General features: G+C 43.4%; 1 protein-coding gene across 6 annotated transcripts in view; it reads right to left on the reverse strand.

Annotated features, from left to right (window-relative positions):
* The window catches only part of TENM2 (teneurin transmembrane protein 2), a 4,210,084-nt gene that overhangs the window by 3,391,279 nt on the left and 805,892 nt on the right, over positions 1–12,913 (reverse strand). For all 6 annotated transcript variants that reach the window (XM_068277420.1, XM_068277423.1, XM_068277418.1 and 3 more), the window contains one exon: positions 5,939–6,040. In XM_068277420.1, the coding sequence (XP_068133521.1) occupies positions 5,939–6,040 (102 nt within the window). The remainder of the gene's footprint in view (positions 1–5,938; positions 6,041–12,913) is intronic.

Raw genomic sequence — 12,913 nt, forward strand, 5'->3', positions numbered from 1 at the left:
ATGAATGGAGGAAACAAAACACAGCATTTAAAAAAAAAAAAAAAAGCTACCTACAGTTAAATATGGTTTCATAATACTGTGAGGGTGTACGGCAAGTGCAGGGAGTGGGACTGGGAATCTAGCCAAAGGGTAGAGGGTCGCATGGCTTCCAATCAGTATCAGCACATTGAGGAGACCAATGTACGGGGATAAGTAAGAAATAGGTAAATGAATCTTGCCTGAATCGTTAAGAAAGACAACGACCGTAAACACTGCTCTAAATCCGATAATACATTAATGCTGAGGAATAATGACAATGTGCTGGAACGTCCATCTTAGTCCTTAGACCACAAATCAATGGTGTGATTTAATGAGAGATCTCAATTCTTACAGCACATGAAACGTGAATGAACTACAGACGTTGTATTAACAGCAATGGTCCAAAACACCTTACGACAGATTCCAGACAGTCATTGAGTACAGGTAAAGATTACAATCAAAAAATTGTGCAAAAGGAGGATATACAACAACATATTGATTTTATTCATTGTAGCAGTATACACTATTATGCATCTGCTTCATTAAGCTAAAAAATTGATGTAAAATGACTTCAAATCCAATTAACTTCATTGCACTTTCCTATTAGTAGCACTAGCAAGGCGTTTGTCTCTGCTATTGGGTATGTAACTCACAATTGTATCGTAACAACAAATTTGTTAGACATGAAAATCGTGAGGATTAACAAGGTTGAAAAAACTTACGCATCCCACTACATATATTAAAAACACATTATTTACTTACATTTCCGAAGCTGTACTCGGATTTTCTCCACCGCACCTGGCGTTTTCATCTTGAAGTCGCTCCACATAGTTTGTATTTTTTTAACAGACCAGGTGCGGTGGTACCGGCTCTCCAGGTCACGCTGCAGCTGCTCCAAAACAGCCCTCTTCTCCTCCCTCTTCCCCTTATCGTAACCACCTCTTAACATTGTCTGCAAAAAAAAAAAAATAATTAATGATCCGCTAAAAGTAACCTTTAAAATACATACATCTCTTGCTATTCTACTTATGATAAGACTGATGAAAAGTCAATTGAATGTTCAATTGACTTATCATCATCAGTCTTATCAACTCCTTGAACAATAGAAGGAGATTTTCGGTAAGTGAATCGAAATCAAACTTATGAGAGCCTAAAGGCCCGTACACACGCTACACGGGAGGCAATGACGGGTCTGTCGTCACCTCCCGCTGGCCGGATTTTCCGCGGACAGTCCGGCATGTCTACAGGCAGACTGATAAGGCTCTTTCTGAAGTTCTGAGTGATCCGCCGGGTGGACTTTACAGACCGCTGTTGAGTGTTGACTTGAGTGTGTGTATGGGGCGTACAGTTGTGTAGTCTGAACATTAAGCCCTTCAATTGCAAAGCTTCATGGTACTATTAAAGTAGCTACAGATGCAGCATGCATTACACAGTCAAGCAAAATAAATTGAAAGTCATGTATTAATACAGTGAAGAAAAAAATAAATAAACTTACTTTAATAATAAAAAAAATTTCCCGATTCTGCAGGCGTGCAGAGGAGGCGGCAGAGGCTGACGTCCTGCTCCTCCCACCATCACCACCACTCCCACCAGCTTCAGCAGCATCTGCCATATTCGTACAACTCTATGAATAATAACATTGCGAAATATGAAATATATTTTTTCACATACGAGAAATTATTTCGGAGCAAAACATGTATAATTGCAATGAGTTTGCTGTTTTGAGGCAAAGACAGCGACATAGCATTCTATAGTCTGTACAATGACTATTGTGTAACTGGCTATCTAGTTACAAATCATCTGATTAATAGTAATGCGGAAGTGGATATCTAATACTTTCATATACTTCTGAAGTGCTAGAAATTCCTGATGTACTTGCTAGGGAGCAGTAATGAATAATAAAATTTCCATTTTGGCGGAAGACCGCGCTGCTGCTGCTTCCGCCTCTGGGAACGCGGAGGGAGCGTTGGTGTCATCTGGAGCTGGCAGCGTGCGGCGTTCTGGATTGTCCACGCTGCATAGGAGGAACGTGGACAATCTAGGGCACATCTGCTACCAATCTGACTGCACTTTGTGGACACATCTGCGACCAATCAGACTGCACTTTGTGGCCATATCTGCGACCAATCAGACTGCACTTTGTGGGCACAGCTGCGACCAATCTGACTGCACTTTGTGGCCACATCTGCGACCAATCAGACTGCACTTTGTGGCCACATCTGCGACCAATCAGACTGCACTTTCTGGTCACATCTGCGACCAATCAGACTGCACTTTATGGGCACATCTGCGACCAATCAGACTGCACTTTGTGGCCACATCTGACACCAATCAGACTGCACTTTGTGGGCACAGCTGCGACCAATCTGACTGCACTTTGTGGACACTTCTGCGAACAATAAGACTGCACTTTGTGGCCACATCTGCAACCAATCAGACTGCACTTTGTTGGCACAGCTGCGACCAATCAGACTGCACTTTGTGGCCATATCTGCGACCAATCAGACTGCACTTTGTGGGCACAGCTGCAACCAATCTGACTGCACTTTGTGGGCACTTCTGCGAACAATAAGACTGCACTTTGTGGCCACATCTGCGACCAATCTGACTGCACTTTGTGGCCACATCTGCGACCAATCAGACTGCACTTTGTGGGCACAGCTGCGACCAATCTGACTGCACTTTGTGGGCACTTCTGCAACCAATCAGACTGCACTTTGTGGCCACATCTGCGACCAATCAGAATGCACTTTCTGGTCACATCTGCGACCAATCAGACTGCACTTTATGGGCACATCTGCGAACAATAAGACTGCACTTTGTGGCCACATCTGCAACCAATCAGACTGCACTTTGTGGGCACAGCTGCGACCAATCAGACTGCACTTTGTGGCCACATCTGCGACCAATCAGACTGCACTTTGTGGGCACAGCTGCGACCAATCTGACTGCACTTTGTGGACACTTCTGCGAACAATAAGACTGCACTTTGTGGCCACATCTGCGACCAATCAGACTGCACTTTGTGGCCACATCTGCGACCAATCAGACTGCACTTTGTGGGCACAGCTGCGACCAATCTGACTGCACTTTGTGGACACTTCTGCGAACAATAAGACTGCACTTTGTGGCCACATCTGCAACCAATCAGACTGCACTTTGTGGGCACAGCTGCGACCAATCAGACTGCACTTTGTGGCCACATCTGCGACCAATCAGAATGCACTTTCTGGTCACATCTGCGACCAATCAGACTGCACTTTATGGGCACATCTGCGAACAATAAGACTGCACTTTGTGGCCACATCTGCAACCAATCAGACTGCACTTTGTGGGCACAGCTGCGACCAATCAGACTGCACTTTGTGGCCACATCTGCGACCAATCAGACTGCACTTTGTGGGCACAGCTGCGACCAATCTGACTGCACTTTGTGGACACTTCTGCGAACAATAAGACTGCACTTTGTGGCCACATCTGCGACCAATCAGACTGCACTTTGTGGCCACATCTGCGACCAATCAGACTGCACTTTGTGGGCACAGCTGCGACCAATCTGACTGCACTTTGTGGACACTTCTGCGAACAATAAGACTGCACTTTGTGGCCACATCTGCAACCAATCAGACTGCACTTTGTGGGCAAAGCTGCAACCAATCAGACTGCACTTTGTGGCCACATCTGCAACCAATCAGACTGCACTTTCTGGTCACATCTGCGACCAATCAGACTGCACTTTATGGGCACATCTGCGACCAATCAGACTGCACTTTGTGGCCACATCTGACACCAATCACACTGCACTTTGTGGGCACAGCTGCGACCAATCTGACTGCACTTTGTGGACACTTCTGCGAACAATAAGACTGCACTTTGTGGCCACATCTGCAACCAATCAGACTGCACTTTGTGGGCACAGCTGCGACCAATCAGACTGCACTTTGTGGCCACATCTGCGAACAATCAGACTACACTTTCTGGGCACAGCTGCGACCAATCTGACTGCACTTTGTGGACACTTTTGCGAACAATAAGACTGCACTTTGTGGCCACATCTGCAACCAATCAGACTGCACTTTCTGGGCACATCTGCGACCAATTAGACTGCACTTTATGGGCACATCTGTGACCAATCAGACTGCACTTTGTGGGCACATCTGCGACCAATCAGACTGCACTTTGTGGCCACATCTGCGACCAATCAGAATGCACTTTCTGGTCACATCTGCGACCAATCAGACTGCACTTTGTGGGCACATCTGCGACCAATCAGACTGCACTTTGTGGCCACATCTGCGAACAATCAGACTACACTTTCTGGGCACATCTGCGACCAATCAGACTGCACTTTGTGGCCACATCTGCGACCAATCAGAATGCACTTTCTGGTCACATCTGCGACCAATCAGACTGCACTTTGTGGGCACAGCTGCGACCAATCTGTCTGCACTTTTTGGGCACATCTGTGACCAATCTGTATGCACTTTCTGGGCAGATCTGTGACCAAACCGTATGCACTTTCTGGGCAGATCTGTGACCAATCAGACTGCTCTTTCTGGACACATCTGCGACTCATTTGACTGCACTTTGTAGGCACATCTGCGACCAATCTGACTGCACTTTGTGGAGAATCTGCTGTCAATCTGCTTGTACTCTGTGGGGGTGGGTTGTGTCGGTCTGCCAAATGTTCCAACATTTCAGCATACCCGACAAAATAGCATACAAATGAAATTGAACATGTGCAAAGTCATGCAAGTCATACATTAACCCCATAATGCCCATCAGCAGCACTAAGCCTTGCAACCCAATTTAGATGCCTGGGTCCGACTCCTAACACTGGCCCTCCTCCACCATGTGGTCTGGAAAAAAAACGGCCCTACATGCCCACGAAGGTAACTTCATGCCCAGAAAGTGCATGCCACAAATCTCCATCAAATGCAACATGATGCTATCCTATACAAATGACTGACAGGTCAGTGTCAAACACAAAAATGGTAACTTGTTTTTTTAAACAAAAGAAAAAGGAATAATTGCATTCATCAATCATCATACACATATATGTAAACAAATATATGTACATATTACTTACTTACCACAATAGCAGGTGCAATCTGCTCCTCCAGGTCTCTCAGACTCACCCACACAGACTGCACAAGTTCCTGGAAGTGACCAAACCACGGAATTCCTCCAGGGATCCGCCCCCCACAGTGCATTATTGAAAAATACGGAATTCCGGAAAAATGGGCGGAAATTGACGAAAGTACGCTGTTATCACAAATTTAGACCATACACAACAACTTTATTCACTAACACAATCTTCATATCATCTTAAATGGCAGAAGATACCAAAAACAATGAATGAATGAGAAAAAACACGGAATGAGCAACGCTATACGGAAACATACACACGGAAAATTCCGGAATTCCGTCGGAATACCGCGGAAGCCCTCCGGAATACCGCGGAATGACCCGGTAACGGAATTCCGGAGCGGCGGTATACAGAATTACCGCGGAACACAGAATTGCAATTCCGAGCACCCCTGTTTATGGGAAGAGCGAGAGTTATTCCCGGTCGCCATCTGAACCTCTAAGTGCCCCAAACGTTCCCACGTCTTTGCCTGTTTGCCAGGAATCCGTAGCTGTGTTTTAGCGAGAGATATTTGCTTAATAGTCTCCGTGCACTACGCAGGGGCTAAGTCAAGCGGCAATCACCGTCCTGCACGCGCATGCACCTTCGGCACTGATTTATTTTTAATATAATAATAAATATTGATATGGATATGAACAAGATGGACATACAAATCAATTTCAAAGATTATATATACCAATATTTTGTGACAAGTTAATTAAGTGTTGATTAAAACATTTCTTTGTCTAGTGCATCTCACTAGAAGAAATTCAGAAAAGATATGAACACTACCTTTTGCACAGTCAGCGCCATGAAATCCTGGAAAGCAGTGGCAGACCCCTGATACACATTCACCATTTCCATCACAATTTCGAGGACAGTCCTGGACAGAATCTTAAAAAAAACAACACTCAATCATATGTTTGTAATATACAAAACAAAACGAAAACAAACACAGGACATAATATATACTTCCATACACATATAGGTCCATAGGGACTGATTCATGTAAGCCAGATAAAACTGCCATGTGCAAAGAGTGCACAGAAATTGTATTGGTTCCTATTCCCATGAAGTAGCAGGCATTAAGCTATTACCACATCCTACGTTACTAGGGTAATGCACATTACATTGCATGTTTCCATAGCAACATACACATTACCCATGGTAATATGGACTGCAGTAATAGCGGAATGCCCGCTACTGCCCTGGCATTGGAACTGATAAAAATTCCCTGTGATCATCTGTTTAACTGGACTTATGTGTATCAGGGCTGCACAGCTAGTTTGGTTGAAAAAAGACATACATATATCAAGATCAACCAGAAAATATGGTAAAACACTAGCCTGCACCCTCGCATATCCCCGTTGATACACAAGAAGGTAATAAACCTACAAGGTTTGGACCAATTAGCTTTAACAGAGAAAAAAAATATTTTCCAATTCCAGATGGTAATCAGATAAAATACCTGGATCAACACCACAAGTTAACTTGTTGCATAACTAGATTGTGAGAGTTCTTTACAGTGTTTATATTTATTTAGTAAAGCAGTGCAAAAATCAATGAGGATGTTAAAAGTAAAAGCATTAAAACTCACTAGCCATCACTGAAGAATAGTCAGGAAATCTAAAAGTTGTTTCTGCCTGATTTTTTTTTTCCAGATAATTATCTTACTGATGAGCTGCAATTTCATGTTTTCATAATTACAACACAAAGTTTGTAATTACGACACAAAATTGTAATTTTTAATTATCAGAAAATTAATAATTTGAAATTTTCTAATTCATAATTTTTTATCTCATTTCAGGTTAAATTTCAGGTTAAATAAACATCATTGCAGGTCGTAATTTTGTGTTTAATTTTGTGTTACTTACAATTTATTGTAACACCAGAAAATTACACACAAAATTTAGGGTAACAAAATCGTAATTTTGAGTTTTACACGAAAATTTGTCCTGCAAAATACTGTTAATTCTAAACATTTTTGCAACTCTGAAAATGTTGGCATGAAAATGATCATAATTACGAGAATTCATTTATGGTTGAAATTACATGAACGCAAATGTTATTGCACAACCAGGTAACGTGACTCCAACAGATATTTCAAGCCACTTTAAAAAAAAAAATTATAGCGGAAGCTATCAGTCGGGTACATAAAGCCAATGCAGCTATGGAGAAGGAGGCTGCAAATATTCAATCTCAACCCAAATGGGAAGAAAGTAACAAACAACTAGACGCAAAAAAAAAAAAAAGAAAAAAAAAGGGGGACAGAGGACATGCTGGATGAAAAAATGAGGAATATGTTAGAGGAATTCACTAAAAAAGTGCAAGAGACGGTGGATACAGTGCAAAAAAAAAAAATTCAATAAACTGTGTGTAAAGAGATAAAACCTCTAAAAGAGACCATAACTGACCTAATGGACAGAATGGAGGTCTTGAAAATCAATGTAAAGGAGCTACAAGTCTGCGGCAAAAACACTACAGAAGAAATTCAATCTCAGAAGGAAACGATAAAGGACCTAGCTAGAAAAATAGACGATCAAGAAAAGAGAAATAGAAGAAGCAATATAAAAATTAGTGGATTCCCTCCTACAGGGCCGGTTCAAGTAACAATGGGGCCCTAGGGCAAAATTAGCCTGGGGCCCCCCAACAGACACCACCCTCGAGCGTCATCAGAGGCCCTTTGTTGCAGCCAAATTTCCCTCCTGGGCCCCTGAGCTGGTTGCTGACCCTCCCCCAATCATCCCCCAACTTAAAAGACTCTGCAGTGTCCCTGGAGAGCAACAGTTCAGATGGGGGAGGGACAACTTGGGGGCCCCTACAGGCTACAGAAATACTAGGAGAAGAATCATCAACAAACATCGAGAATGATAAGATACATATAGTGGGAAGAGAAAAAAATCATTACGGCAGCAGAAGTATGGATGTTCTATGTAGAACACACTCATTTGGCATAAAAGAAAAGATCCTAATGAAAGCAAGATCCCAAAATGCAATTAAATTTAATGACTGGAAAATAGAGCTATTTCAAGATCTATCGAGAAGGACCACCAAAAGCAGAAAACTACTTATACTTACAATACTTGGAAAAAAAATAAATAATAATAATACATATATATATATATATATATATATATAGATATATATATATATATATATATATATATATATATATATGTAACGATCGGTGTCAGCACGCAGAGAGAATCTGATCTGCAGTATCACCAAGAATACAGATATATACCTGATTATTGATGATCTGCAGAATCACCGATAATACAGATTTATTACTAACCTCTGGACACCTATGTACAGGATCTTCTCAAAAAATTAGCATATTGTGATAAAGTTGAATATTTTCTGTAATGTACTGATAAACATTAGACTTTCATATATTTTAGATTCATTACACTACAACTGAAGTAGTTCAAGCCTTTTATTGTTTTAATATTGATGATTTTGGCATACAGCTCATGAAAACTAAAAATTCCTATCTCAAAAAATTAGCATATTTCATCCGACCAATAAAATAAAAGTGTTTTTAAAACAAAAACAAGTCAACCTTCAAATAATTATGTCCAGTTATGCACTCAATACTTGGTCGGGAATCCTTTTGCAGAAATGACTGCTTCAATGCGGCGTGGCATGAAGGCAATCAGCCTGTGGCACTGCTCAGGTGTTATGAAGGCCCAGGATGCTTCGATAGCGGCCTTAAGCTCATCCAGAGTGTTTGGTCTTGCGTCTCTCAACTTTTTCTTCACAATATCCCACAGATTCTCTATGGGGTTCAGGTCAGGAGAGTTGGCAGGCCAATTGAGCACAGTAATACCATGGTCAGTAAACCATTTACCAGTGGTTTTGGCACTGTGAGCAGGTGCCAGGTCATGCTGAAAAATAAAATCTTCATCTCCATAAAGCTTTTCAGCAGATGGAAGCATGAACCCACTTTTGAACCAGAAACAGCGGCAGAGGCGCCTGACCTGGGCTCCAGAGAAGCAGCACTGGACTGTTGCTCAGCGGTCCAAAGTACTTTTTTGGATGAAAGCAACTTTTACATGTCATTTGGAAATCAAGGTGCCAGAGTCTGGAGGAAGACTGGGGGGGAGGGAAATGCCAAAATGCCTGAAGTCCAGTGTCAAGTACCCACAGTCAGTGATGGTCTGGGGTGCCATGTCAGCTGCTGGTGTTGGTGCACTGTGTTTTTTCAAGGGCAGGGTCAATGCAGCTAGCTATCAGGAGATTTTGGAGCACTTCATGCTTCCATCTGCTAAAAAGCTTTATGGAGATGAAGATTTCATTTTTCAGCACGACCTGGCACCTGCTCACAGTGCCAAAACCACTGGTAAATGGTTTACTGCCCATTATGTACCCCAGAAAGGCGACAGAGGTCACTTCGAAAATGCACTTCTCCAACTTAGCATACAGCATATTGGCCTCAATTCACTAAGATCATGCTAGAGATAATAAGGCAAGAGAAAACTTACCTCCACACGTGAGAGAGTTATCTTGCCTCTTCATTCCTTAAGTTACCTCTCCTGTAGTTAATTTACCTCCTCTGTAGTTAATTTACCTCCTCTGTAGTTAATTTACCTCCTCTGTAGTTAATTTACCTCCTCTGTAGTTATTTTCACATGCAGCTAATTAACAGCTTGTCTTTAACTCTGGAGTTATTTTAAGGATTGGAGAGTTAATTTAAAGACAGAAGAGTTAACTTTAGGCTTGCCTGAGGTAAAATGTTTCCTGAATACTACATGCCTTATCACCATGGTAACAACTCTAGAAGAGTTATTAAAGACAGGAGATAAGTTTAGTGAATTGAGGCCATTGTGTCTTAATTTCCGTAACACAAACCTAACATGTTTCTGGTGCTCTGAGAGGTTGGACAAGAAAATTAGTATGTCATCTAAATACACCAAGACGAATTTGCCCAAAACCTCTCTGAAGACTTCATTAATCAGCTCCTGAAAGACGGCCGGGGCATTACACAACCCGAAGGGCATCACTAGGTACTCGTAGTGCCCGTCGGGCGTGTTAAAGGCCATCTTCCATTCATCACCGTCCCTGATACGCACAAGGTTGTATGCACCCCTTACATCCAGTTTCGAGAAAATCTTAGCATTGGTGACTTGAGTAAATAAATCGTCTATTAAAGGCAAAGGATAATGATTTTTTACTGTGATTTTATTTAAGCCCCGATAATCAATGCATGGACGGAGGCCTCCATCCTTCTTTTTCACAAAAAAGAAACCTGCCCCTGCTGGGGACCGAGAAGGACGAATAAAACCTTTGGCTAAATCTTCTCGGATGTATTCTTGCATGGCTAAATTCTCTGGCCCAGATAAATTATAGAGATGACTTCTAGGGGGCATACAACCAGACCTAAGATCAATGGGGCAATCAAAAGGACGGTGAGGAGGAAGTTTATCTGCTAACTTGGGACAAAATACTGATCTGGCAATCCCTCCATGTGAATCTTGGTTTTACCTAAGGTTACTTTTGCTAGACAATGATGATAACAATGGGTAGACCAGCTCGTTAGCTGACCTGTAGCCCAATTGATCTGAGGCGAGTGAATTTGTAACCATGGCATGCCAAGAATGATCGTGGAGGTTGTCATTCGTAACACCAGGAATTGTAAACTTTCTTTATGTAACACCTCTATTGTGACCCCTAACTCTGGGGTCTGAGACAAAGGGTGGTTACTCTGCAGGGGGGAATCATCCACCGCAGTGACCCGATTCTGTTGTTTTAATGGGGAGATCGGGATCCCCGATTTCTTAGCAAATTCATAATCCATAAAATTGGCTGCTGAGCCAGAATCAATGAAGGCCTCAGTGGTCTCTGTCTTATCCCTCCAAGATATAGTACAAGTGAGAAGCAAACGTTTATCATCTAGAGGTAATGACTGTGCACCTAGGGTATTACCTCCGACTAAACCTAGGCGGCAGCGTTTCCCGACTTCTTGGGACAATTCTGCACTTTATGACCACCCTCTGCACAGTATAGACAGAGCTGTTCTGTTTCTCTGCGCCTCCGTTCCACCCGGGACAATCTCGACCGACCAATCTGCATTGTGTGAGAGAACGTGGAAAAGCCACCGCGTCTGTTGGTGAGGAGGCGGCTGTTTCCACGTCCAATGCGGCGGTTTGCACGCGGACGCGTGCGTCTGGTGGCAGGGCAGAACGCGGAGGAGCCGCCGCTTGTGACAGCGGTAAGGCGGCTGATTCCGCGTAAAGCGCCACTGTTTGTGCGGAGCAGCGTGGGTCTGGTGTGGCTGGGTCTCTTAGTGCACACAGGCTTAGAAACACGCGCGCACGCAATGAGAGGCAGAACTCTTATGCTAAACCGGAGAAGGTCAGCTGATCGCGCTGATCAGCTGACGCCAGGGCAAGATTCTATTGGTTGATCATTTAGGGGTGGTGCTGGAGAGCACTGCTCCATATATACTTGCTGCTGGCCAGTCTCAAGTTGTCTGCCGGTGCGATCACTACTTGGAAGCACTCAGACCTTAGTCAGATCCCACAGTGTGTTTGAATCAGGAGGACCTGGGAATTCACACTGAGCCAGAAACTTTGTATCATTATTCTGTTTATTCTTAGACCAGTTCCAGTGTGTAGAGACCACGGACCTCACACCCAGATTAGGGAACTGTACTGTCATCTGTGTTATACTCCAGACTAGTTCCAGGGTGCTGAGACCACGGACCTCGCATCCAAGATTAGGGAACTGTGTTGTCATCTGTGTTATACTCCAGACTAGTTCCAGGGTGCTGAGACCACGGACCTCGCACCCAAGATTAGGGAACTGTGTTGTCATCTGTGTTATACTTCAGACTAGTTCCAGGGTGCTGAGACCACGGACCTCGCACCCAAGATTAGGGAACTGTACTGTCATCTGTGTTATACTCCAGACTAGTTCCAGGGTGCTGAGACCACGGACCTCACACCTAACTCTAGGGAACTTGTGCAATTCATTTCTGTTATGCTTCAGACTAGTTCTGGGGTGTAGAGACCAAGGACCTCACACCCAGACTAGGTATTGTTTGATAACTGTTATGACTTATTGCTTTTTCTGACTACTCCTCTGTCATCTGATTCAGTACCTCGCATATCTGATACTCTGTTGCCAAACCCTGTTAGCCTTGGATACCGAATCAGCCTTCTGTTTATGTACTTTATCTGATCGTGTGTTGCTGACCTGGCTTGCCCGACCTCGAGAGCTATCTCTCCTATTAAGAGATAGTCTCCAGATCTGATAGTAACATCCATAATCAGGTGTCACTCACTTTCTGATCCTTCCGACCTTCAGCCTGACTCCACCCCCTAGGAGAGCTTCAGGCTGCTGACCTTTGCCCTGCCGTAACATCTTGAGCTTCCGCTCAGCGGTAGAGGCAATGTCCGGATCATCATAAATTATGGCCATAGCTTTAAAAAAACTCTTCCACCGAGGTTAGGGCCTGATCCCCTGTCTGAAGACTATATGCCCAAGTCTGGGAATCCCCTGACAATAAAGTCTTAATAAAGGTTACTCTCTGTGCCATGGTTCCTGATGAATTAGGCCTCAACTCAAAGTATGATAACACTCTATTTCTAAAATTCCGGAAGTCAGATCTGTGACCAGAAAACCTTTCAGGTACAGACATGCGTATGTCTGTGCTAGGAGGAGATCGCACTGCATTCACAGCCATCTGAAAGACTTCTACAGTCCCTGACAAAGCGTTGATTTGGGTCTGGTGACTGTCCAGCACTCGGGTGTAATTCTCCACCG

Source organism: Hyperolius riggenbachi, chromosome 3 (assembly GCF_040937935.1).
Source record: "Hyperolius riggenbachi isolate aHypRig1 chromosome 3, aHypRig1.pri, whole genome shotgun sequence".
NCBI lineage: Eukaryota > Metazoa > Chordata > Amphibia > Anura > Hyperoliidae > Hyperolius > Hyperolius riggenbachi.